Source organism: Tachypleus tridentatus, chromosome 6, assembly GCF_004210375.1.
Source record: "Tachypleus tridentatus isolate NWPU-2018 chromosome 6, ASM421037v1, whole genome shotgun sequence".
In the NCBI taxonomy this organism is placed as follows: domain Eukaryota; kingdom Metazoa; phylum Arthropoda; class Merostomata; order Xiphosura; family Limulidae; genus Tachypleus; species Tachypleus tridentatus.
Window position 1 is genome coordinate 131627910 of NC_134830.1, and position 26570 is coordinate 131654479.

Sequence of the window (26570 nt, forward strand, 5' to 3'; positions counted from 1 at the left end):
TTTCCAAGAGCCGGGTATATGTTACTAAGCAACATTCCTTCTCATAATCAGTTCATAAAAAAATAAATCCAGAATAGCAACTCTATCAATGCATCCTGACGTTAGAACTTAAGTAACAGTATTTAAATTCTGTACAACTTTTTAAAAATATATTTGTTTTTTCAGGTAGGTTAGGTATTATGAAAAGGCATTGTTTGAGATCTGGAATCCAAACATAAGTATTCTGAAAGAGAATGCTAATAAGGTAAAGCTCATATTCACTTAGATTTCATTTTTAAGTAAACTCTGCTGTGAATAAGAAAACTAACAGCTCATAAAAATTACATACTTTGTAAATATTTTATTATAAACATACAAGAAGACAACAACACTTTTTATAAATATTTCATTACAAACACTCAGAAATCCTTTGCAAATTCATACATACACCTTGAAGATATTATTAAAACTATGTCCACAAGAAAAACAAATCAAAAGAGAAAGTATACATTTTAAACAGCAAGATGAGAAAAGCATAACTGAGTTAGAGAAATACAGTGCAACAAGAGAAAAATCATAGACGTATTACATGGAAAGTGACATCAGAATAAAGTAGAGAACAACTGTTACACAAAAACTACTTTGTAGCAAAATGTAACACTACTACTACAAAAACGTCATATAAAATATTAATAACTACCAAATAAACTGAATAAAATGTATCTTGAAATTTGTTTGTTTTTTTGGCACATGTTGATTAAAGAAACAATATACTTTTTTTCAACAAACTTTTAATTGGTTCAACAAAATAACAATCACTTTAATGTTAAGTTTTAGGCTTTTATCACTGTATAGCATCCAGCATTATTATAATACTTGTTAGTTTACTTTCATACAAAATAATGACATACTTTCTTTAAAAATTAAATGTTTAAGTAATTTACAATAGAATTAAGTTCCATATAGTTCTTCTTTAAAAACTATATTTCATGTATATCAGTTGCATTTTCAATGACAAGATTTTATGCAAAAAGAAACAATTTGAGAAAAACAGTCTCATGTGAAAGAAAATAAACTTAGGTTTTCTTCAGACAAAATTAAACTTAGTAGCTTTCTACTGGATTCTTAATACCATTTGCATTAATACATTTCTGATATGTTAGAAAACAACTACTATAGAATATGACAAAAGAACAAAAAATTGCAACTTTGGTTGCATTTATAAACAAAACGTTTCTTGTCTTAAAAAATAGTTTCTTGTTTCATAATATTTTTGTAAATTTTTTCAAAGTTTTTGTGGCTTGGTTTATTATTAAATTAATTTCAAGAGTTGTACTATTTAACTACTCTGTTGACTTTAAGGATATTTATTTCAAAATGCACATACTTATACTTATAGGTGGTACAAGTTAGAAAAAAACCTTGCACTGTGATGTGGTTAAGAAATAACAAATCAGTGAATAACTTTCATTTGTTTTCTGCCTAACATAAAAAATAGTGGAAAAGTGGCACCCTATATTTGATGTATTTACATATTAAAAGTTTAAAGTTTTGAATGTAACAATGGTAACAAAATGACTAAGCAACACAGCTATAATTGCAACTCAGTAAGTTTGTTGACTTACACACTAAAAATCTAGAATTCAATTTCCCAAGGTGGACAGAGTACAGAGAGCCCATTGTGAAGCTATGTGTTAAATAAACAACATATGATTGAAACAAATTAATATCTAAAAACATAATTCTGTTTTTATAATTAAAACTAGCACAATGCAGGACACATGCAGTCAAATTAATATCTTTGTAGCAACATTTATTTTTTAAATACAGGATCATGAGTGTAAACCATAATCAATTATATTTAAAGTTAACTAACTTAACAGGAAATATCCAGTATTAAGCTGTCTATCAGAACTTTCAATTTCACAATGACATAAAATAAATCTAACCACATACATTGAAATGTACAAGTCCACTTGTTTTAGAACTAACATTAGTTAAGCAGAAGACCCCCTAGAGGGATATCAAAACTCTAAGTCATCATGTTTTTGACAGATCAGGCAAAACTAGTTAGTTATCACATAAACCTTAGCCAGAACTGGTACAATAATGTGTATAGATAATGAAGACATATAATTTCATGTTCATTCTTGATTTCTTACAATATATTTTTGATCAGAGAACAAAATTCAAGACTACATGTATTTAGGAAGTTACAATAAATATTGCACTTAATTTTGACCTATTTAGCTACATAATGACTTGTTAAAACATTTTAAAAATTTGTATTTTACCAAGTGCAGGGGATTACCTCTTAAACAACTTTAATCTGTATTAAGTAAGTTTTTATTCTATACTTAATACACACTTCAACTCCACATGGTTACTCAGCTCAGTTGTAGTCTATATAAAAACTTGTCAAGTTGTTGATCACTTCATTACTTACACTGAAAAAAGTTTTCCATCTATTTAAATCACATACTATGGTTATATGTGTGAACAACTACTAAAGATGAACAATTATATTTCTCATTAAATTAAGATCCAGTAGATAAATTTTCTTCTCCCTGTTAAAGGTCAACAAAAATCTACAGATATAATACAGTCTAATTAACACCAGCAGATGTGACATTTTCTAACAATGAAGAGGCTCGTAACATTCTCCAAAAGCAAATGGAAATGTCGAGTTATATAGCAAATAATGCAACACTGATATGAAAAACATTGACTATAAGTGCTTCTGATGCCCAGCTAATTTTCTAAAGTAATGATACTAGAATATTGAAACTTAATGCAAGGAATTCTATAACTGACAGCTATTTCAAAATGGAGTCTACTGGTTATTTTGTTTCAGTCTGAATAATTTTACAATGTTCATTTGTAATAACATTACCATTCAAAAACCTACTAAAACAATAGCATATGCTTTAAAAGAAAAGTTCAGTAACAGTTTCTCTCAGGATGTAAACACAATTTGTGGTAATTCAAACCAGGATTTCTGCATTCTTACTCTAGTTCTATTGCTTTATTGAAGCCTAATCAGAACAGAAACTGATCTTATATTGAATTAAACCTAAAAATGCATTTCATGTCCAAATCAAGCCCCTAGTAACCTGTCTTCATGTATAATTAAATAGAAAGTAGCACACATTTTTCATTTTGCTAGATTTTTGACATTTAAAAATACTCTTACTCATTTCATTATCTAAGTATAAAGATTTTTATTTTTTCTCCCTCTATTTTCATGTGTCTAATTAACTACATCAAAAATAAATTGATTAGAAAAATACTTTTACATCAAGCATATTTAAATCTATAACAGAATTGCTCAGTTAGATTTCACTGTACTCAGAATGAAAGTTTGTATTCAAAATATATATGATACATTTGTGAAATCCAGTATAAATAGTTTTCAACCAGAATTACTTTTGAAAATGATTAAGAATTGCCACTGTAGAAGACTGCAACTTACATAAAAAGAAATCAAATCAGGTATCACTAATAAGTGATGTTTGTTTCTCAATATAACATTATCACTCCATTTGGATTTTGATCAGGGACAGCTTTTGGCTTTCTACGTTCCCATGGTTGAGTTATAGCTAGATGTACAAGAACAATGTTTATAAAATAGAAAAATAAGGCAATAAGAACATACCAAAAACTCTTTGATAAATATGCCTTATCCTTCGAAGTCCATCCTTCTTCAAGTTCTTCTTGTGTCATAATGTTGTTTATCAAAGCAGTGTGAAACAATGCTGCCCACATTATAATTGTCATTAGAGATGCTATCACTAGAAAATTAGAAAACACATTTGTTAACAATGTCAACTAAATCCTCTCTCATGTAAGCATAGTGGGTAACATCATGGCTTTGTTTGATATCTCTTCACTCACCTACCTATTACCCACCTGTAATATTCAGTATAAAAAGAACAAGAAAAAAAAGAACGTTATGTTATACTATTATAAAACAAATGTTTTTAATCACCAAACGGAAATGATACAGTTAATCCTACCTTACTATTCTGGAGTTTATGATTAACCTCAAGATTTGTGACGATCTTGCAAGCAAAGATCTTATAAGAAAACACTGCTAAACCTTAGTAGAAGACACATGCTATTGTCAAAAAAGTAAAGTTGTAGAAACAACTTATTTTTGGTAATTTACCACATAATCATGAGAATATTATGCTTTTAGTATAATGATCTAGTTATGAGAAACACAACAAAATGGATACAGTCAGCCTCTAAATGAAGTCATAATTTCTTATAATGAAAGTATGTTATCAATAAATACTTAGTTCCTTAAGCTCTTGCACACTTTACAACCAAATGGTTCAAATGTGTTTCATATGTAAGTCTCCATGCAACAAACCTCCACCAATAGGAGTGTGACACACACTCCTGATGCAAGTCACTCCCACTATTCCATTCTACCAAACTATCACTTTAATTTTTGGCAGAAAATGGAAACACCAGTTTTCAGCAACGAGGAAAGTACAGATTGGAAATATACTTTCGGCAGATTAAAAATATACTTTTCTATACATTACATTACCTCTACTTACAAAGATAGCTAGAATCTCATATTGAATAGGTTGAGGGATCAGTGTAAAGGAAAAACAAGGAAGATTCTTTGAAAGCATCCAAAGAACATCATAAGAGAATAGATACTCACATTACAGAATCATTCTGTACCAAGTATACTCTTTGTCCGATGCAGAAAGAGGTGTCACGATATAGATGGAAAATGAGAGGAACACATCTAAACGGAAGAGAACAATATATAGGCACCTCAATCCCATAGAGTACCTTAATGTGGGTGAGAGTAAAAAATTGTGCCTCTGGGTGTAAAGTAGCTAGGGCACAACAGATTGTATATTGCAAATCAACTGCATCCAAAACCCAGCCACATGTAACTGACATCCAGGTAACTCTTCACCTCAAATTTGGCAGAATGGAGGGAATCTTGCCTCTCCATCCCAGGGAATGGGACACATGATACAAAAGTTATAAACTTTCTAACTGATCCAGGAACCCAACACCTGGGTGAATGGCATAATAAAGATGTCCCTGTAATGAAAACATGGAAACTAACCCACTCAAAGCCATCTGACAGAAACTGTTCCCAGAACAATAACATCCTCAGTATATGAAAATTATCAAGGCATGAAATAAGAAGAACAAACATGTTAATCTATAAGTTTGACCACTGTGATTCACAACACACAGATGAGAAATAAAAAAAAAAAAGTTAATTGAGTAAGGAACAGAAACATCTCTATAATACATGTGTAAAAACCTATTTTTATTGGTTCAGCTCTGAATTCAAAATCCAGCCATTGCAAAGTGACATCCATGTGGTGGGGGGATGAGGGATCACAACCAAAGAGGTGAACTTCAATTATGATGACTCAACATCTCCTCAGGTACATCTATACAGAGGTAAAATATTAGATAGAAGAACATTTTGTCTTCTACACCATTAGTAGCCCAATCAGATATAACTGAAGATACAGGTGGGGATAGGTGAGAAGGAGGAGTTTCCTTCACAAGCCACCATAGTTCTGAGAAGGAACAACTGACGTGGATAAAGAATAATATATGTGGAGGAATATAAAGTATTTGAAACATTACTGACAAATAAATTCAACCAACAATGTCCATAGGCCAATGGGAGAAGGAAATAGATCTTAATGGATAACAAAAATCAAGCACAAGGACAGAGGTTCAAACAGAGGCAATGTAATGCAGTGAAGAAACACACTAATATCCCTATCCATACACAGGTGGATGACAAATACAGATGGAATGTAATAACAGGGAAAGAGTAGGGCAAGTTAAAACTTTACAGTACCTGGAAAAATAAGTGTGGGGTAAGGCAGCCTAATAACCTTTGATCAAACAACCAAATGAGGAAATATATAAGGTGTGAAACAGTATGTCAAGCAAGGATAAACCCTTGACCTTAAGATCAATGGCAGACAACTTTTTTACATTTTTTTATAAACATCCTTAGAGGAAGACCCAATGGAACAAGCTAAAAAGCAAGTGACCCACCAGGATAAATTGGATCTGCTTACCAGGAACTGGACAGAATCATTAGTATGAATGATCAAAATCACTCTGGAAAGAAGATAAATGGGAGAATAAACACAAGTATTTTTCGTCCAATCATGACTGAATGCATAAACAGCTAGAGCAAGTTGATTAGAATTGTTTTAAATTTTGTGCAAAGCTACATGAGGGCTAACTGTCCCTAATTTAGCAATGTAAGATAAGAGGGAAGGTAACTAGTCATTACCACCCACTACCAACTCTTGGACTACTCTTTTATCAACAAATAGTGGTATTGACCATTACATTATAATGTCCCCATGGTTGAAAGGGTAAACATGTTTGGTATGACAGGGATTCAAACCTGCAACCCTCAGATTATGAGTTGAGGACCTTAACCACCTTGCCATGTCAGGTCAGTTGATGAGGAACCTGGAATAAAAATGTAGGTAACTTGATACTGAGGAATGTTGGAAATTATCTAGGTAAGACAGAGCCACTGTAAAACAAGAGGTTTGAGAGATCATTCCATTGTCCTTTGTCAGGACAGGAAGAATGATCTGCAACAAGATTAAATGCACCCAGAATAGGGCATTCAAGGAAATGAAAACCATGCACGTGTGGGCTCAAAAAATGGAGATTCAATGTTTGACCACAAGGGGAACAAGAATGGGTGCCATCTTGGTGATTCATATAAGCCATCACTATACAATTGTTGTAATGGATCATGACCAGACAATTCCTGACAAGATGAAGAAAATAATACAAAACACAACATACAGCCAGAAGCTCCAGGATGTTGACATGGTAAGACCTTTTGGCCAGAGAGCACTGACCCGAAGCTTCCTGCTGATCCACCAACCCTAAAGGGAAGCATCTACAAAGATATATGAATCCAAAGGGAAGATACGAACACCTGCCAATGTGTGAGCCTATCCAACCACCAATACAGATTTCCAAGAAGAAAAGGAGGAATGGAAATAGGAGCCTGTAATGGATTCCATACAAGATTCCACTAGTTATGCAGAACCCACTGAGAGACTTCATATGTGCATGACCCAAGGGGATAAGGGCTTCTGCAGAAATTCACTTTCCCGAATGAACTGTAAGAAAGGACAGAAAGCTGCATTGAATGAAGTCAAAGAGGAGAAGCATAGGCCTGACTGAGATGAATGTTTAAAAAGACACATAAATGGACAAAATACTGGGTAGGTATAAAGAATGACTTCTCCAATTTGAGTAACCCACCCACACAAGCTACTTCCAGAAGCAGCAGATGAATTGGATGGGCAGACTCCCATTCACAACAAGCTAACAGAAGCCAGTCATCCATATAATGATGTAAGCTCAATTCCCTAGCATGCAAATGTAGGGCAAAAGCCTTGACCACCTGACAAAAATCACATGGAGCAAAAGCAAACCCAAAGGGTAGGGTAAGAAGTTGATAAAATTGATTACTTGTTTAGGACTTAAGCACAACGCTACACATTAAGCTATCTGTGCTCTGCCCACCATGGGTATTGATGCCCAGTTTCTAATGGTGTGATTCCACAGACAGACCACTGTGTCACTGGGGACAGATGATAAAATACTCTGTGATGAATATCAATGATAGTGACTCAACAAGAAAGGTAGTGGAACATGTAGGTAAGCATGATATCTACCATGGTTATCCACAATCCTGGAGGAAAAGCTCACTTGAGTACGAGAAAACACTACATGGTAAATCAGGGTAGAACCAAAAATTGATTGAGGTGAAATAAATCAATCATAGGTCTCAGTTTTCATGGTTACAAGAATTGATAGTATAAAACTAAAGCTGGAGAATTGGGCAAGATGTTCAGGATTCAACACCATAGGTGCAAAATCAACTCCAACTGTTGAGAATCAGAACAAAATGATCCAAAGACCATAAAGGGTGAAGCATGCTAGCATCATCAACCATATGAGAATCAAAATGCCTTACATGAACCCTAATATCCAGGGATGAGGATAAATGCAAATACTGAAAGGATGAGATATCATGTGACAAAGAAGAAATGAAGTCATACAAAATTGGAGAAATGTATAAAAATCACAGCAAAAGAGTTAATGTGAAAGTACATTTAATGACTAAAACAGAATAAAAACAAAACTGAGGTACTCTCTCAAAAGTAAGAACACTGACACTTTGAAACAGTTATGCTACAGTTATGTTTGGCCTGGTAGCATCAAAAGTAATAGTTTTTGTTCATATCATTAGAAATCCACCCCACCCAAACCCACATCCACAAGTAAGTATGGTTATTATTGAAAGGTATTATTCATAACTTGAAAATCATGATACCAAAATACATTTTAATGTCAAACCTAGTGAGTAAATACTAACAAATCCATATCCTTATCTCAAGTACTGATCTAATTTATACACCTAACAAATACTATAACTCTCTTATGCTTAATTTTTCACATTATACGCTAAAATAGGTCAACTACCTTGTAATAACACTGCACTCTTGCTCTCTGATGGATAATGGTTCTTTGAATAAGGGACAATCAAAATTCATTAATTAACTTAATAATGACTCTATACATACATTGTAACTATCAACTTTCAGAGCCGTCACTGCTTTCTGACACTTCTCCAATAAAAAGTCTTTCTCCATTAAGTGACTAATTACAAGTATATGAAGTCTATTAGTAAAAAAATGAGTCACGACATGCTTGATAGATGTTGTGAATCTCCAAACTGTTTCATGTGTGTGTCATATTATTTGTTATCTGATGACCTGAATTTTCAGAACTTGCATTTAAAAAATCAAAATATCTATCTATCTCAAGTAACACCTGAATATTTTTCCAGTTTCTGTCTATGTCAGCTAGAATATTCTAATGTAGAAGTTATTTTACTGCAGTTATATATAGCATATGCATCTTTAAACTGTAACTGATGCTATAACTTTTCTTTCAGCAATTTGTTTTGCTGTGTTAGAAACCTTTATTTTGTATAAGTTCCAGAATTAACTAAAATAAAATTATATGTTAAATCATGAGAAGAAACAATTAGTTACTGCATAGTTAAAAGGTCAGTTTTAGATATTTGATTCTAATCTGAGAAAGAAACAGTATAAATTAAATAGTAACTGAATCTTAATATTTGACATTTATTTTAACCCTTAAACAATGGAAGTATTGTAAGAAGCAATATCAGTCGATGATGGCTGCCATTTAAGAATTAAAATGCTGATTAAAAAAATATTTAAAAACATCTGTATATTACAAAATACTGATTTTCACTAGGTAAAATCTACAAAGAACATAGCAAATCAATATAATCCTACCTCCTAAAATGTTCCAAACGTAAAGGCCTAACATTCCAGTTATAAGTTCAACAGGTGTTGTAACAGTGTTTAAAACTCCAAAAATTGTTCCAAGAAGTCCAAAAAGCAATGCCATGACAAGAAAGGTAATGGTCATAATCCACAGTCCAAAACTGAAAAAACTTGGGTATTTCTGACGTTCATCTGTTACTAAAATAAAGTATAAAACCAAGAGGATTGAGATTTTCACCTTTTATAAGTTTTGTGATAAATATATCTACACCAAACATTTATTTCTAGAATTGCCCTTCACTCTGTCTCTGACAGTTCTTATTAATAATACAACAAAATGGTGAGTCTATTTGCTTTAAAAATATAAAAGCAATTTTTAATGTGGAATCTTCCATATTTCTCATACTTCAATAATTTTCAACTAAATGAAAATTTTACTTTTAATCATCATCAGACATTAAAATATTCAAACTGAAATGTCAGTTTAATGGTTTTCCAATGATAATCTCAGAAACTCTTCAAGTATTCAACTTAAAAACTACTTGATGGAATATTCAAATACAACTTATTAAAATTCCTTAAATAATATTCTTCAATTCAAAATTATCATAAACAGGATAAAATACTTAATAGCCACAGCACTTGAAATTCACCTAAGCAGGATTAGAGTAAATTAATCTACGTGACTCCTTTGTTTTCCTTTTCACTAGCTATACTTTTGTGTGCCAACAATATCAAGCATGGGACACACATATACCTAATTCAATTTTATTACTTTTATTACTCATCAGGTTTTCTATCATTCTATCCTCAAACTGAAATTCACTTAAGCAGAACTAGACTAAATTATTCTATGAGACCTTGAGCACAGTCACATATATCAGTTAAAATGGTCTGACCTCCTCCTGAGTCTAAAACTGTAGTTAGATCTCATATTGGTCAAAAGATGACAAAACTATGAGCTGAAAGCTTATATTTGAAAAAAGAAAACAACAACAAAAAATCAAATGTCTCATCATTTATGGTGTTAAAATTTGTTTTCAAATTTCAAAGCTAAAAATAATTACTAGTATAAATCTAGAAGAGTTTTGCTCATAGAAAAGATTAACAAAAATCATAAACTGAACCTGTGCTATTTAAAGATAAGCTCTCTTCCAGTTCTTTCCTTCTTTCCTCAGACGTCTTCTGATGGCTATACATACATACATTTTCAGAGGGCAAGCAAACAACTGAAAATAAATTGTCTTTTTTAATTCACCAAAAGACTTTTAACAAAAAATTAGAATTAATATTTACATATTTGAAAACATTGAAAATATATCACACAATAAAATGAAACAGTATCCTTTAAAATGTTCTACATACAGGCTTCTACGATACTCTGTTATGTCCTTTACATTTATTTCACTACATGAATGTATATCTGTAATCAACTTTTCCCAAAATTTACAATGGTAATTTTGACTAAATTTGATAAACGTATTGAGAGACATGTAAAAACCAAATGCTTAAACATTGGATTGAACAATATATATAGCAGCTAGTAACAAATTAAACATTCACAATTTGACTTTGCTTAAAAGCTTAGACTAAATTTCAAGACTAAGTTAATAAACTTACAAACCAATTAATTTGTTTCAGTAGTTGAATATACAATGTATATTTAGATGTAAATATTTATATTATTTAAAATTTCTGTTACTCTTTTTAATGGATAAGGACCAATTTCAGTTTTGATTAATGTTAATAAAAGACTATATACCTAAAATGTGTAAACAGCCTTAACAGAAGTATGAATAAACGATTGAACATGTTAGATTTTGAACAAGATTGGCTGAACAATACAAATATATTAACCAGGTTATCCTGGTCAAAAATAAACAGTAATGCTCCAGAAACTTCTCACTTTACAAAACTAGTTGATTTTATCTTGAAATTCAATATCTTTTTTGGAATCTTGTAAAGTTACTTTTAATACTCATTTCTTGGAAAAATATTTTTAAAAAGTAGATTGTAAAAAGAAAAATCTCAAATTAAAAAAACATGATACTAAGAACTCACATTAGATCAGATAGTAGATAAATCTCAAAATAAATCAAGTTTCATAAATAAATCTCTTCTTTTTAATTTAATTTACACATAAAGTTGTTTTGCTTTAATTATTCATAACAGAATTGCAACAATACTTAAAAATAAGACATTAGTTACACAAAAATGTTGGTGTCAAAGTACAGTAATAATATGGGTTATGTCTAATTTTTTCTTGAATCAAAATTTGAAATTGTATTTTATTATATTTCAAAATATTACTGTTTCTCTTTTTCTAACAACTATCTACTGGAATCAAGGGTAAAACAACTTTCAGACGAAATTTAACATATATTTGTTTCTCAATCTCATTAATGTCATGGTGACTTTTCTTACACCTCACAATAACCTTACAATACCTGTTAGAGTATCTAATTAAGAATGATGAGATTATGGTTAAAGATCACCAACAGATGGCACTAAAAGCAAAAATTATGTGAAGTTTGATTTTAGGAAACTTAACAGTTGCTGTTATAATTTAAAACAAATTTACCAAATTAAGGTATTATATAAGTACTAAAGAGATTTATTTTTAATTTTTTCCAACTAAATGAGTATCAATTTAGAGGATAACAAAATGAATAAAAATATATTAGCATGATTCTGTTTTGTCAAACACTGATAAAATGTCAGTTTAGTACCTGGTTCAAAGATGCTAAGAGTGGCTTTGTTGTCTTACCACACAGCTTTTAAGGTAACTCCAGTGACAACTTTATTGAGTACACAATGACTCACTCTCATGCAACATATACACATAAGTGTACATTGGGAAGTTGACACACAAACTAAATATGTTAATTTTATTACATTTACTGAATTAATATTTCTTTTTAAAAATTATTAAAAAATTGATCAAAAATAGTTATTAAATTATTACATTACATCAAATATAAACATTTATTGAAAATGTATCAAATGATATATGTAGATTTTGTTTTAAATGGCATACACATTTTACATGTAATATGACAGTTAACAAAGGGTAACAGTTTCAGTGGATGCATGTACATTTCCTGGTAATCTGCCAATCAGAAAGTTGTAGCTATTGTGAAAGGTTTTAAAACACCAGGTTGATGCAACAGTTAAAATGGAAAGTTGAAATGTCAATAAATCAGTACTTGAAACATATTCAAAAGCTTCAAAATGAAGACTTGGAATTATATACACTGTCTCCTTGGAATGAAAACACTTGATAAAGTATGATATATAATAACTAGTACACCACAAAACCATTTATTGTCTTTTATGGCTATGCCCCATTTTCAATAAATCAAATTTTATTATGCAATGATTCAATTATGTGTGCATTTTAATTTTTTTTTATCTGTGCACATATACTGTCTAATTTAATAAACACTTTGAGGTTGTAAAAACTTGCACAATAGAAACAAAGTTCAATGGTGTTATCAGCTGCAACAGGATATAAGTTACAGGAATATAATAGATTCACTAAAGTGATAAGAGTACTTTGAAAATCTATTGTTGAATTGTATTATTGCATATGGATGTAAAATATACCTATATTATAAAAAGCATGAGTTACTATGTTCTTTCACACACAAAAAATATTTTTAATTGTGTTATGTTTTGACAAGAAGCCCATTTTGAATGGTAAATGAACTGTACACTTAATCAGCTCCCAAGTTTATCAATTGTGAGAGTCAACATTTAAACTATAATGGTCTCATATATGTGTGTATAACAGACATCACATACACATATACTAATAAACTGCTTCACTTAAAATGGTGGACACTTATACTTGACACTCAAGTGATTCAGTTGAAATTTACTGTTAGACAAGTTCACTAGTTCCATATGAATGTATGATTTGCTCTCTCATAGTATTCAAAGATTATAAGTTTACAAATTTCTAAATCTTTAAATATAAAATATTTCTATTATCATTTATTAGCTTTAACATCCCCAACAGAATAGTCTTTATGGATTAAAGAGCTGTAGTAAACAATACTCCAAGATCATTTTCTTCATGCACATAATTAAAATGATTCCCACCTGCATAAACTTACACTTCCAACACTTAAATGTTATCTGCGATGTGCCTGATCAACTAATCAACTGATCTTAAGTGCCTCTATAAAATGATAATGATCTCATTATACATAGTTAGACCTAAGATATTTTTGTTTATCCAGTTTCACAACTCTGCCCCTATCAATGCCATTATGTAAGTAAGGAATGATAGAAGTCCCAGCACAGATCAGCAAGACACAACCTTGTATTGTTTGTTTGTTTGTTTTTGAATTTCGCACAAAGCTACTCGAGGGCTATCTGTGCTAGCCGTCCCTAATTTAGTAGTGTAAGACTAGAGGGAAGGCAGCTAGTCATCACCACCCACCGCCAACTCTTGGGCTACTCTTTTATCAACGAATAGTAGGATTGACCGTCACATTATAACGCCCCCACGACTGATAGGGCGATCATGTTTGGCGCGACGGGGATGCGAACCCGCGACCCTCAGATTAAGAGTCGCATGCCTTAACCTGTTAACATTAGTTCAGTTAAAGTGAACTCTACTCTATTAATAATACTTAACCCGGTTTCTTAATTACATCATTTTTTTTCTTCTTGTCACGATTTTTTTTTTTAATGATGAATGATAAGACACAATATATTAAAGACAAAACTAGCTTTGGACCAGTTTTAGATACAGCTTTTATCAAGTAACCAATCCAATGTTTGAATGATTAGAATGACATTCATGTATTAGGAATGTGATAAGCCAGGTGATTAGATACGTTTTTCATTATACTTATTACTAAGGGTGTTCAACATGTTTTATGTACTTAACTGGGAACGCAATATTTTATCTATTCAATCAACCTGTAGTATATATGTACATGCTACAATGTGGAACATAAAGTGTAACACACTTCATTTCTATACTGTAAATTTCCAAAAAAAAATCAGTTTGCACTCAGCAGCAAATAATTACAAAAAAAAGCCTTCTAAATTAGAAAAATTTTATTCTAATTTTGATTCTACATATTAGGCAAGGTGGTACTTTTTAAAACCACGTTTTTTGAGAGATTTATATGTATTTTATTTTTACATCATATTAAATAAATAATTTTAACAGCTATTGTTACACATTAATAAAGTTAGAAATGAAGATTAATATTATAATTTATCAATATATATATAAAATGTTATATTCAAAGATATATATTATGAAAAACTACAGTATCACCTAACAAGTTTATGTTATAGTTTATTCTCAGCTTGTCTAGTTAACAATTATCTTTCTTTTTGAATATTCATCTGAAAAATATAGTATTAGAGCACTTAACCAAACTAACTCATATTTATACAAGTGAAAAATCCTGAATCATGTTTATAGATTAAAACTAAACATTTAAAATTGATTCACCAATAAATTATTTGTTTTTTAATTTTGCACCAAGCTACATGAAGGCTATCTGTGCTAGCCATTCCTAATTTAGCAGTGTAAGACTAGAGGGAAGGCAGCTAGTAATCACCATCCACCTCCAACTCTGGGGCTACTCTTTTACCAATGAATAGTGAGATTGACCGTCAGATTATAATTCCCCATGTTTAGTGCAATGGGGATTCAAACCCTTAACCTTCAGATTATGAGTCGACTGCCTTAACCACCTAGCTATGCTGGGCCATTCATCAATAAATTGTATACATACTTGTAAGAATACATGTAATAATTTATTCGACTTTTTAACTGTCATAAATGACACAGTAAAGTACTTATTGTCAAAAAATGCTAGGAAATGACATCATAGACTACAATAATAACTATAAGGAGCACCAAGTTGAAATATTATGTTAAATTTAATTATTTAAACAAATTTTTCTATCATTCAAAAACTTCAAAAAAGATATAAAAAGTTTGTTACTTAACTATCTGGGGACTATAAATTTCTTTGGAAAGTAATCTATAGGATACTAAACATACAGTAAAAGCAAGTATGTTATTTTTATACAAAGCTTAATTTATAGCATCGTATACATACATGTATTAATAATTTTGCAATATATCTATTATAGTAATACTGATATATTGCAAAATTATCTACACACATATATCTATTTACTTATTGAGTTGTATTTAAGTTCACTTTGATATAACTAGAACATCTACATCTACCTGAATGAGGTATTATCTTAAAGATACATCTACATCTACCTGAATGAGGTTTATCTTAAAGATAATTTTCTCTATACTTGCTATCAAATGTCAAAAGAGTTGTGCATTTGAACTGCAGGACAAGTTTCATATCAACGTTATAGGAATAATTGTGGTATAAAACACACCAGAATGCTCTATTTTCCTATAATAAAATAGTATTTGTGAGCAGGGACATAGATTTTTTACACCCAATGGGGAAGATGATTTTTGCAACCACTTATGTGGACTGTTCAATTTGCAAGTTGGTAATCTCTGATTCCGTAAACCTAAAAGCTGTAAACATGCAGTCACAGAGTAATCTTGTTGCGACGATACTTGGATGTATACTTAGGCCTACTGACTGATACGAAGTTACGAACTATAACTTAGATCGAAAAGCTTAGAAGCATGCCTATATTAAAGATGTACATTTCGGCCACTGAAATAGCCTACATCTAGGCTTAATTATGTAATTTGATTGGTAAAAACACAAGAATCACAAGAACAAATACACAATTTGTAGGCCTGTGATGCAATAAAACAATTCAACAGACCAAACTGTAGGGGATGATTGTATGCATCATACCCCCCACCTAAACTGAAGAGGAGATGTATACCCTCCATCCCCCCAGGATCTATGCCCCTGTTTGTGAGTTATTTCTAACTATATGTAATGTTCACACAGTAAGTGGTTAAGAAAATCATTAAGTTAATTTCATTCAAGGTCCCTTTGTAATTCTCTGAAGATAGCATTTGTTTTGACCATGAATGATATTAATGCAATATTGTATGTTGAGTAAGGATGTTAACATTAGGTCCTCCAGTGGTAGGTCAAGTAATATCTAGGTAATGTTTAATTCAGATTCACAAATAGGTGAGGCATATGTCCTGAGAATATATTATTATAAAATTTGGTATATACTATGACCTCTTCATTGGTTATCTATTTTTCAAGTCCTATACACACATTGTTTTGATATTTTTCAGTTTGAATAAAGATTGTTTGATTGTATTTTTGTACATTAATATTCAGTCTCTTTCTTCCTCAAAATCAGTCAGAGTCAAAATTACTTCATGAAGAATATCTTTTCAATTTCATGTTCTTCTGTGAACGTATCCCATTTCTCTAATGTAAATCAGTTTGACCTGTAAACATCAGAGAGTAGGTAGGCAGAAAATATTTTTGATGTGTTGACTTATTGCAGTTTGCTGTTTTCTACTGCTGATTGTATGTATGGTATCACCCACTTAGATGAAAATCCTTTATAAGTTGTGCCAATGACATGTAGGAGATCTTGGTCAGGTGTTGACTGTTCAATGGAAAGCAGTAAGTGATAGGAAGCAGTCATGATCATGATTCCCTGTGAGAAAGGAGATGTGGAGTGCATTCACACCCCAACATTAAAAGGTACAACTTAGGAGGATTTGATCATAAACTAGAACATTACAGGCAGATAATTATTTGGAAAGGCTGGCTGTACAACATTTGATCTTCAATTTAGGATAATTCAGCACTCAATTTCATCAAGCATTTGACCAAGGAGCAATTTTGGGATTACAAGACCAACAGTAAAGAACTGTATCAGACAGTTTGCCCTAATAGAAATTAAAGCAATCCAGTTAGCTGAGTTCAAAAGGTGCCACAGATGATTTCTGTTGTTTACATAATAAGACTTTCTCTGTAATAACCTCAGCTGATTATGAAAATATCCTTGTATACCTGAGTGTGAGAGATTTTCTCACCCTTACTGAGACAGTTTTTGTGATGATGCACTTAAAAGAGGTAACTTGTAATTGGTTGTAGCAGAAGAAGTGGTATTCTATGGATTTACTACAGACAAATCTAGCATGTTGGTGTCATGCAAGGCAACTGTAGAACTCATGCAATAAATATGCTATTTCATGTCAAGAAAGCAAACAGCTTTAGCTTATCCTGTGGGAAATAAGTCTGCATGGCAGGATAATCATCAACATGATAAATGAAGTGGAAGTAACTGATGATAGCTGTAATGCTAAGGTTGAATCTATTGTGCTACATGAAAAACAAACACATGATTACTAGTACATTTAAAATCACTCGTTGAGAACTGTACTTACAGTGTCAATTCAAACAGTGATAGCAACACAATAATTTGTTAACTGAATATGACAATGTATTTGTGAGATCAAAAGGTTGAATATGACTAAATGTAGTCACAAAACTTCACACAGATGCAGATTCTGATGTGAACTTCCAATTAAAAGCAGGCTTTTCTGGAGCACTAAGGGTGTAGCCAGAGCTGAGGTACAGCAAATGTTAAGATTGGGATCACACAACCTTCAAAAAGTGCTTGGTCATCTGATTGCAAAATAAAATGTATGCCTAAATTATGTAACACTTTTAGACAAGTGAATCAAGTAGCCCACCTTCACACCTTGTCATTACAGCAAACAGATGAATGGCATAATGTATTGGAAGGGATACAGCGGTTCAATATGTCTGGAATGTTAGCAGGTCAAGTTGGATGATGAAAGCAATCTTGTTTTCATAATGAGAGATGGTTTGTAGAACATCCTATCATATCATTTGAATATTTAGTGCACCTGCCACTCTTGACTGGATAACTGAGCTTACATTAAAAGGGTTAGAATGGGAGAAATGTTGTCTAGGTCTTCGTGTTTAGTTGTATGTTCAAGGCTGTAGCTGGAACCTGTAACTGATATTCTAATGGATTAAAAAAAGACAAGCTTGAAAACTGATACCAAGACAATATGCACGAAAGTGATACTTACTGGCCAAATTGTGTGTTAAAAAGAAATCTCCACAAATCCTACTATTATGACAATGATGTGAGCTTGGCTTCAAACTATGACCAAATAAAAAAAATCTCTGTTCTTTCCTGGTTTTACATCATGTTACCAATGCTTTATGGTCAACATCTCCAACAATACTTCTCAATTACCAATCCTCACTAACACAAAGACAAATTTCAGATCAAGTAAGGAATGTGAGAAAGCATTCTTGTCCCTGAAATATGTTTTAGTAGATGACCAGATGTTGGCATATCCATAACAAAAATGTGAATTCTTGTTAGATACTAAGATCAGTGATAGTGAAATCAGAGAAGTGTTTTAACAGTTGCAAGATGGAGCAGAATGTATAATCATGTATGCTAGTTGCATGCTTATGACTTTAAGTGCAAATACTGTATGATGAAGAAGTAACTGCTTAGAACTCCAAAGGGATAATAATACACTGAATAATAGTGTTTCAAGAGTATTATTTGCTCATCCATTTTACTTTCAACTGCATTGACAACATTTAAATGCAGTATATTTTCTCACCATACAGTAAGAACTTGTCTGTTTGTTGATGTCTTGATACTGGATACCATTTCTGCACTAGTGATGACAAGTTTCACAGAAGATGTCACTACTGGACTGGTACTAAGACTAAACTTCAAATGTTCAGGAATGAGCAACTGAAAGACCCAATATAAGTATGAAAACTCCTTGCCTTGCATCAAGGTAAAGCTCAGTCAGCTCAGATTGAAAAATGTGGCATGAATGCACATAACTATACCACTTATATAAGCAGTTACAAGGGTAGAAAGATGTGCTATGCCATTGTTATCAGCAACTGAATAGCAATTCTCAGCTTCATTAGAGCTAATAGTCCTTAGAGCTTGGAGGCACAAGATTTTCCAGGTTTTGTATAACATGAAGACTAGAAGACACCAAGTTGTTACACACAGTTGTGTTAGCATTTAAGAGCCTGAGCAAGATAAGATTCAGCAAAGAACTTTAGGTTATTATAAAAAAATAATTGTTTTTCATTTGGCAGGAGCTTAAAAACTAAGAAGATAGATGACTGTTACTTTTGCTTTTGGAATATGCAAGGCTACAATACTTGAAGCAAAAAGGAAATTTCTTATCTGAACATTCAATCTGCTATAAGACCTGTTGTTCATGGACATGATGTACCTGTACCTACTCCATCAGAAACTCTTGATACAGTTTGAACTGACAGTGATGCCAATAGAAGTGATGATAAGGATTGTTTTCAACCAGAAATGTCTAAAAAGCTTTCATCAAGACACTGGGGAAATGGAGAGGAATTATTAGAGAAAGTGGAACATCAACATAATGGCTGAATACTGCTAGTCATTAAAACAAGATGCTTCAGAAATGATACACAAAAAAGGCCTCAACACAAAATTCTGAAGCTAAAAAACGTAGATTTCATAAAAAATCAGGATGAATGACTATGCGAGTTCATTTGACATCAAAGTTCTTCCCTTCTCTTCAGTTTGTATTTTTGTTAAAAAACATAATAAAAATGCTTATTGTGATAAACGAAATAATAATTTGATCTAAGTATTTTTTTTGTTTCTTCCTGATTTGTAGAAAATCATAACATGATAAAAAAAGGAATATTGTTTTTGAAATCTGTGAAGCTGAATTATGGAAAATTTGTTATTAAAACAAAATAACTTTTATGAAGTTTCAACTTGCAGAAACATGTATTCATTTAGGAAGTTGTTACAGAGGTTATGCTGATGAAATATGAAAACTGCAAGATATAAAGTATTTTTATATTCAGCATGAAAATATCTTTCAATCAACCTTGTTCAATAAAAGGCTTTAAAAATTTTCCCCAGAAAACTCCTTGGTAAAAATACTAAATAAAAATAATTTGATTTTCTGTATACAAGAGACTTTTAATGTTTACCTAACCCCAGAATGCCATCATTACATTTTCAGTTGTTAACACCTGGTGATATGACACTATAATTATTCCACACTGGTATTCTAGAGTCAGAATTTGTCAAATTTTGTAAAACCACACACATTCTAAATTTAGAATTACAGTAAACATTATGAATAGCTTTACATATATGGATTTGGAATCAGTTTAAACAATCCTATTAACAGATGTCAGGCAATAGCCATTTCATTTTGTATGGTGACTGATAAAATAATTAATAATTAGTCATTGTGATTGACAGTAGTTTTTCTTAGTGGAAAGACAGCATCAAGCAACTCATAAATGGAAACACGATTTTCACATATATGTCAAGACCTTCTGACAGAATTCACTGTGATTACTGAACTGTAAAGTATTATTTGAAGATACAGCACACTTGTTATTTTCATTAATACAAGCAAAAGAACAGTCCACTTCCAACATAGTGATGTTTATCAGTTAGTATTTTTCCAAAAAAAGAGTAACAAAACTCCTACTTTTGGTTGTGAGTTTGTGAGGGCAGTAACAGATTGAAGGTTGTGTGAGACCAGAGTCTAATACTCTTTGTGGGTCCTACATCCCATGTAATTTTACATAAAATAAAATTATTAATGGGCTCCCATTAAGACCATGGACCCTGGGGCTGAGCTCCCTATAGCTCCTACCTAAATACACCACTGTGTGGGGGGTGGGCAAAAAATAACACTCACATCAGTGACACTTTGTAATTTACACAACAGCCATATTTGAAACTGGAAAAATGTCTCTCAGGAGAGGCAATGCAAATGTTAGTAGATTCTAAGGCTTAAAAGTAAGGGACGATGCCACCTAACTAAGCCAGTGTATAGAAATCACTTTTGCAGTCTCAATTCAGTTCCTTCATCACTGGAACCAGATGCTGTTTGTGCAACAACCAGCTGATAAAAGATGCATGTCTTGAACTTGTTCTAATACTCAAAATTGCATTTAAAAGCAATGAGTCTAATCTTCAGAAAGTTAGGTTATTCACTGAAAGAATTTCATGATTCTTCTTTCCCTTTAAATTTCCCTGTTCACCTAATTTTAAAAGGATACAAATTGTGGCAGAAATTACTTTGTTTCAAACATGACTTATGTTTTTATTTTATCAAATTCATTCATTAAGTTTCCTTTTTTGGAGAACTATAACTTTAATTGAACTGTTCTTTCTGAGCCATCTGCAGTCTTTTCATTTACTCTGCAAAACAAAACAAAACAAAAAAACTGAATCCTTAAAATAAGATGAATATATATTTTGAAAAATTTAATAATTGGGTTCCTTTGGGAATTAGGTTAAGAAATTTCTCCAGTGTTGCCTCCAATCACCCATTTAAGCTTCTCAGAAACTAAATACTTCCCAAATCAATAATGTTGTTTCTATTGTCAACAGAACAGCCTGGAAGCATCCTAATATTTAGAAATAACTAAATCAAATAGAAAACTAATGATAACAAGTTTTAGAGTAAACCAATAACACATGCACTAAAAGTCAGTGATGAATAATTTCCACAATTTAAAAACATTTACTTCGTTAAGACTTCCAGTAGAAATCTGTGAAACACTTATAGTTTTCTGGATGGTGTGAAGCACAGTTACTTTGATTCATTGCAAACTTTTTGTTAGACAGGCTCATTGATGTGAAAAAGGATATCTACTTGTTTTCTGAATGTTTTTACTGAATTATATAAAATGCTTTGTGTTTTTTTTGTTGTTGTTTTTTTTAATTTTGCTCAAAGCTACACAAGGGCTATCTGTGCTAGCCATCCCTAATTTAGCAGCATAAGACTAGAGGGAAGGCAACTAGTCATCACCACCCACCATCAGCTATTGGGCTACTCTTTTACCAACAAATAGTGTAATTGACGATCACATCATAATGCACCCACAGCTGAAATGGCAAGCATGTTTGATGCAACGGGGATTCGAACTCGCTACCCTCAGATTGCGAGTTGAATGCCTTAACCACCTGGCCATGCCAGGCCATATAAAATGCAATACACTGTAAATTTTTAATAAACAGACCATTGTCTATAAATAATACAAACTGATTGTACTTGATGTTACACAACTGAAGCCAACATCTTTTTCACAAGAACAGATCTTGTTGTTGACAAAAAAATGATGATTGTATTATTTTGAAAACATAACTGCACATTAAAGGAAGTGTTGTTATCAACAAGTTTAATTCTACTAACTTGTTTCATAAAGATTTTAATGATATTTAATTTATTACAATTAACAGATTATTTTAGGAAATATATATGCTCATTATCTGGGCTACCATTCTAGCAACAGTAATAATGAACACAGATTTGTAGTACTAGTAGTTACTAAATTATTAAAAAATTCACACATAAGTGTATAATCCATCCGGCAAAATGAGCCTGTTAATTTTACAGTACCTAAAGCAGCAAAATCCTTTATATTAATATATATATATAGTTTTACACACTATAAAGTTTTTGCATAATGAACCATTTAATCAAATATTAAATAGGTGGTAAAAAATTCCATCCTGAATCTCTGGTTAACTATTCCTGAATAAAACATAGCATTGTTATATTAAAAAAAAAAACAGTTATATGAATAAAGTGCAAGTCTTATGGTTTCCAACTAGGAAAAGCCAAGTAAAATAAAAAAATAAATAATTGTTTATTACATTAAAACACAATGTTGTGCTAGGTGCTAATTTTGCAATGCAACAGAGTGATTAAATTCTCACCATCCAGATAAACAAAGTAACTGAAGATGAGTTGTTCATATAGTTCATGTAAAGCATGTATTAATTTCTCTCCCTAAATATAAGTGGAAGAATCAGACATAGATTCATTACAAAGAAACACACTAGAATCTGCTCCGGGCCCGGCATGGCCAAGCGTGTCAAGGCGTTCGACTCATAATCCAAAGGTCGCGGGTTCGAATCCTGGTCGCACCAAACATGCTCACCTTCCCAGCCGTGGGTGCTTTATAATGTGATGGTCAATCCCACTATTCGTTGGTAAAAGAGTAGCCCAAGAGTTGGCGGTGGGTGGTGATGACTAGCTGCCTTCCCTCTAGTCTTACACTGCTAAATTAGGGATGGCTAGTGCAGATAGCCCTCGAGTAGCTTTGAGCGAAATTCAAAACAAACAAACAAGAATCTGCTCCACACATTTTCTTCCCGAATATTTGATACAGAGAGAAAAGAAAAAGATTATGTACTAGAAAAAATGCTGTCCCATCAAGTTTTGATTTTCCAACGATATTGCAAATGGTTGTTTTTAAATATAAATTACAAACAATCAGGTCATTAAACAGTAATGCAAAATGTCTATCTCGTGACCTCACATATTATTAATTTTGTGTAAATGATGCCAGTACAACATGACACTGAAGAATCTCTCTTAGCAACAATGTGGGTCTGGCATGGCCAAGCGCGTAAGGCGTGCGACTCGTAATCCGAGGGTCGCGGGTTCGCGCCCGCGTCGCGCTAAACATGCTTGCCCTCCCAGCCATGGGGGCGTTATAATGTGACGGTCAATCTCACTATTCGTTGGTAAAAGAGTAGCCCAAGAGTTGGCGGTGGATGGTGATGAATAGCTGCCTTCCCTCTAGTCTTACACTGCTAAATTAGGGACGGCTAGCACAGATAGCCCTCGAGTAGCTTTGTGCGAAATTAAAAAACACAAACAAAGCAACAATGAATTAAATTGGTAATTTCGTACATATGTAACAATGTTGTAAATACACTGCTGGCCAAAATCTTAAGGTCAATGAACATAAAGAAAAAATATGCATTTTGCGTTGTCAGACTAAACCACTTATTTGAGTAGAGCTTCGAAAGATGAAAATAAGAAAAGAGAAAATAAAAATAAAAAACTTGTTTAGCATTTAATATGGAAAATGTGAAGACTATGAAATTAGCCTAAAGACTAGCTGGTAAAAGTTTAAGACCATACTGAAACGAAGCGTTAATCGGTAAACATGTAACGAAATTTAGTCATTTGTGTTCAAGCATTAGTGTTGTCAACATCTCCCACTGACATCTTCTGTATTACACTGCGTAAAAAACATGGCAAAGGCTAAAAAGTTGACAGAGTTTGAACATGGCAGAATTGTCGAGCTGTAAAAGCAAAGTCAATCTCAACGTGCTTGGATCGCTGGTGAGATTGGGCGCAGTAAAACTGCTGTTGCAAATTTATTAAAAGACCCTGAGGGATACGGAACGAGAATTTCAAGTAGTCGGTCCATGAAAATTTTACCTGCATTGAGCAGGAGGATTCGACGGGTTGTCCGGCAAGACACCAGCCGATCGTCGAACTAGATTAAGGCCCTTACGGACGCAGAATGCAGCTCAAGAACAATAAGACGGCATCTACGAGAGAAAGACTTTAAAAACCGTAAACGTCTTCAAAGACCACGCCTTCTTCCACACCACGAAACAACTCGGTTAAAATTTGCTGAGAAGCACCAAACATGGGACGTAGAAAAGTGAAAAAAGGTTTTGTTCTTTGATGAGAAAAAATTTAACCTGGATGGTCCAGATGGCTTCAAACGTTACTGGCATGATAAGGATATCCCACCGGAGACATTTTCTACACGACACAATGGAGGAGGTTCCATCATGATCTGGAGTGCTTTCTTCTTCCATGCAACAATAGAGCTTCAGGTTATACATGGGCATCAAACAGCAGCTGACTACATTGGCATGTTGGAGAGAGCATTCTCATTGACTGAAGGCCCTCGCCTGTGTGGAAATAAATGGATCTTTCAGAAGGACAATGGTGCAATCTACAATGCTCGCAGGACAAAGGACTTTTTCATGGCGAATAACGTGATTCTTTTGGACCATCCAGCGCGTTCGCCCCAACTGAACCTCATTGTAAATATCTGGGGGTGGATAGCAACGGAAGTCTATAAAAATGGACGTCAATTCCAAACAGTGCATGATCTTCGTGAAGCCATCTTCACTACTTGGAATAACATTCCAGCCAGCCTTCTGCAAACGCTCATATCGACCATGCCAAAACGAATTTTTGAAGTTATTCGCAATGACGGCTGTGCAACTCACTACTGAGACCTCTTGTTGGGCATTTCCTACCCTGTTTAGGACTTCTTTTTGGTATGGCCTTAAACTTTTGACCAGCTAGTATTTAGGCTAATTTCAGTGTTCACATTTTCCCTATTAAATGCTAAAAAGATTTTTATTTTTATTGTCCCTTTTCTTATGTTCATCTTTCGAAGCTCTACTCAAATAAGTGGTTGAGTCTAACAACGCAAAATGCATATTTTTTTCTTTATTTTCATTGGCCTTAGGATTTTTGCCAGCAGTGTATGTTGTAGGAACAATTCAAAATTTAAACTTATCAACAGTATGTTTATTTCAGTTACAAGTAACACGTACGGCTTGTGTTTACTAAAAAGCAAAATACCTTAGAGTAACTGTGGACTGAGACTATTTTCAGAATATTAATAAAGTTAATATCTACTGTGTATTACTTTATTCAGTAAAATTTTCAAATACTTGCTTATAATATACAGTGTTTATGTATTTGTCTTATTGTTATAATTTGATATCATTTGAAGTTGGTTCATTCTCACTTCACAGTTCTATTCTGTTTGTAAATTAGTTGTATCTGGTCTTTTTTAATTGTAAACTATTACTACTTTTCATCTAAACACACTAACATAAATGGCTGGATCAAAGGTTAAGTTTAATGTACAGCCACCTCTAATTTTAACTCACCCCCCATTTGGCACAGTTGTCTGTTGACTCACCACTAAAAACCGAATTTCAATACAAGTGGTAAGCACAGCAAAAATAGCCCATCATGCAGCTTTGTACTTAATTCTAATCAAACATAACTAATTTTAATTAGTATTTTCTTCAAAGGAATATGTTAAAGAGGTTACAATTTATATCATTAGAAAATTTTATCATATATTTATATATATATTTCATATATATATTGGTGTAGCAAATAGAGTAGCTTGTTTGTTTGTTTTTGAATTTCGCGCAAAGCTACAGGAGGGCTATCTGTGCTAGCCGTCCCTAATTTAGCAGTGTAAGACTAGAGGGAAGGCAGCTAGTCATCACCACCCACCGTCAACTCTTGGGCTACTCTTTTACCAACGAATAGTGGAATTGACCGTCACATTATAACGCCCCCACGGCTGAAAGGGCGAGCATGTTTGGAGCGACGGGGATGCGAACTCGCGACCCTCAGATTACGAGTCGCACGCCTTAACA

The 26570-nt window shown here is 32.7% G+C and overlaps 1 protein-coding gene across 3 annotated transcripts in view; it reads right to left on the minus strand.

The window, feature by feature from the left end:
* Window positions 1-327: 327 nt before the first annotated feature.
* Window positions 328-26570, minus strand: part of LOC143253673 (clarin-2-like) — a 43876-nt gene continuing 17633 nt past the window's right edge. For 2 of the 3 annotated variants that reach the window (XM_076507883.1, XM_076507882.1), the window contains exons 3-5: window positions 10475-10576; window positions 9357-9545; window positions 328-3770 (exon numbers count right to left, since the gene is read on the minus strand). In XM_076507883.1, coding sequence (XP_076363998.1) covers window positions 3499-3770; window positions 9357-9545; window positions 10475-10576 — 563 coding nt within the window. In that variant the 3' untranslated portion in view covers window positions 328-3498. The remainder of the gene's footprint in view (window positions 3771-9356; window positions 9546-10474; window positions 10577-26570) is intronic. The other variant, XM_076507884.1, reaches the window with a different exon arrangement.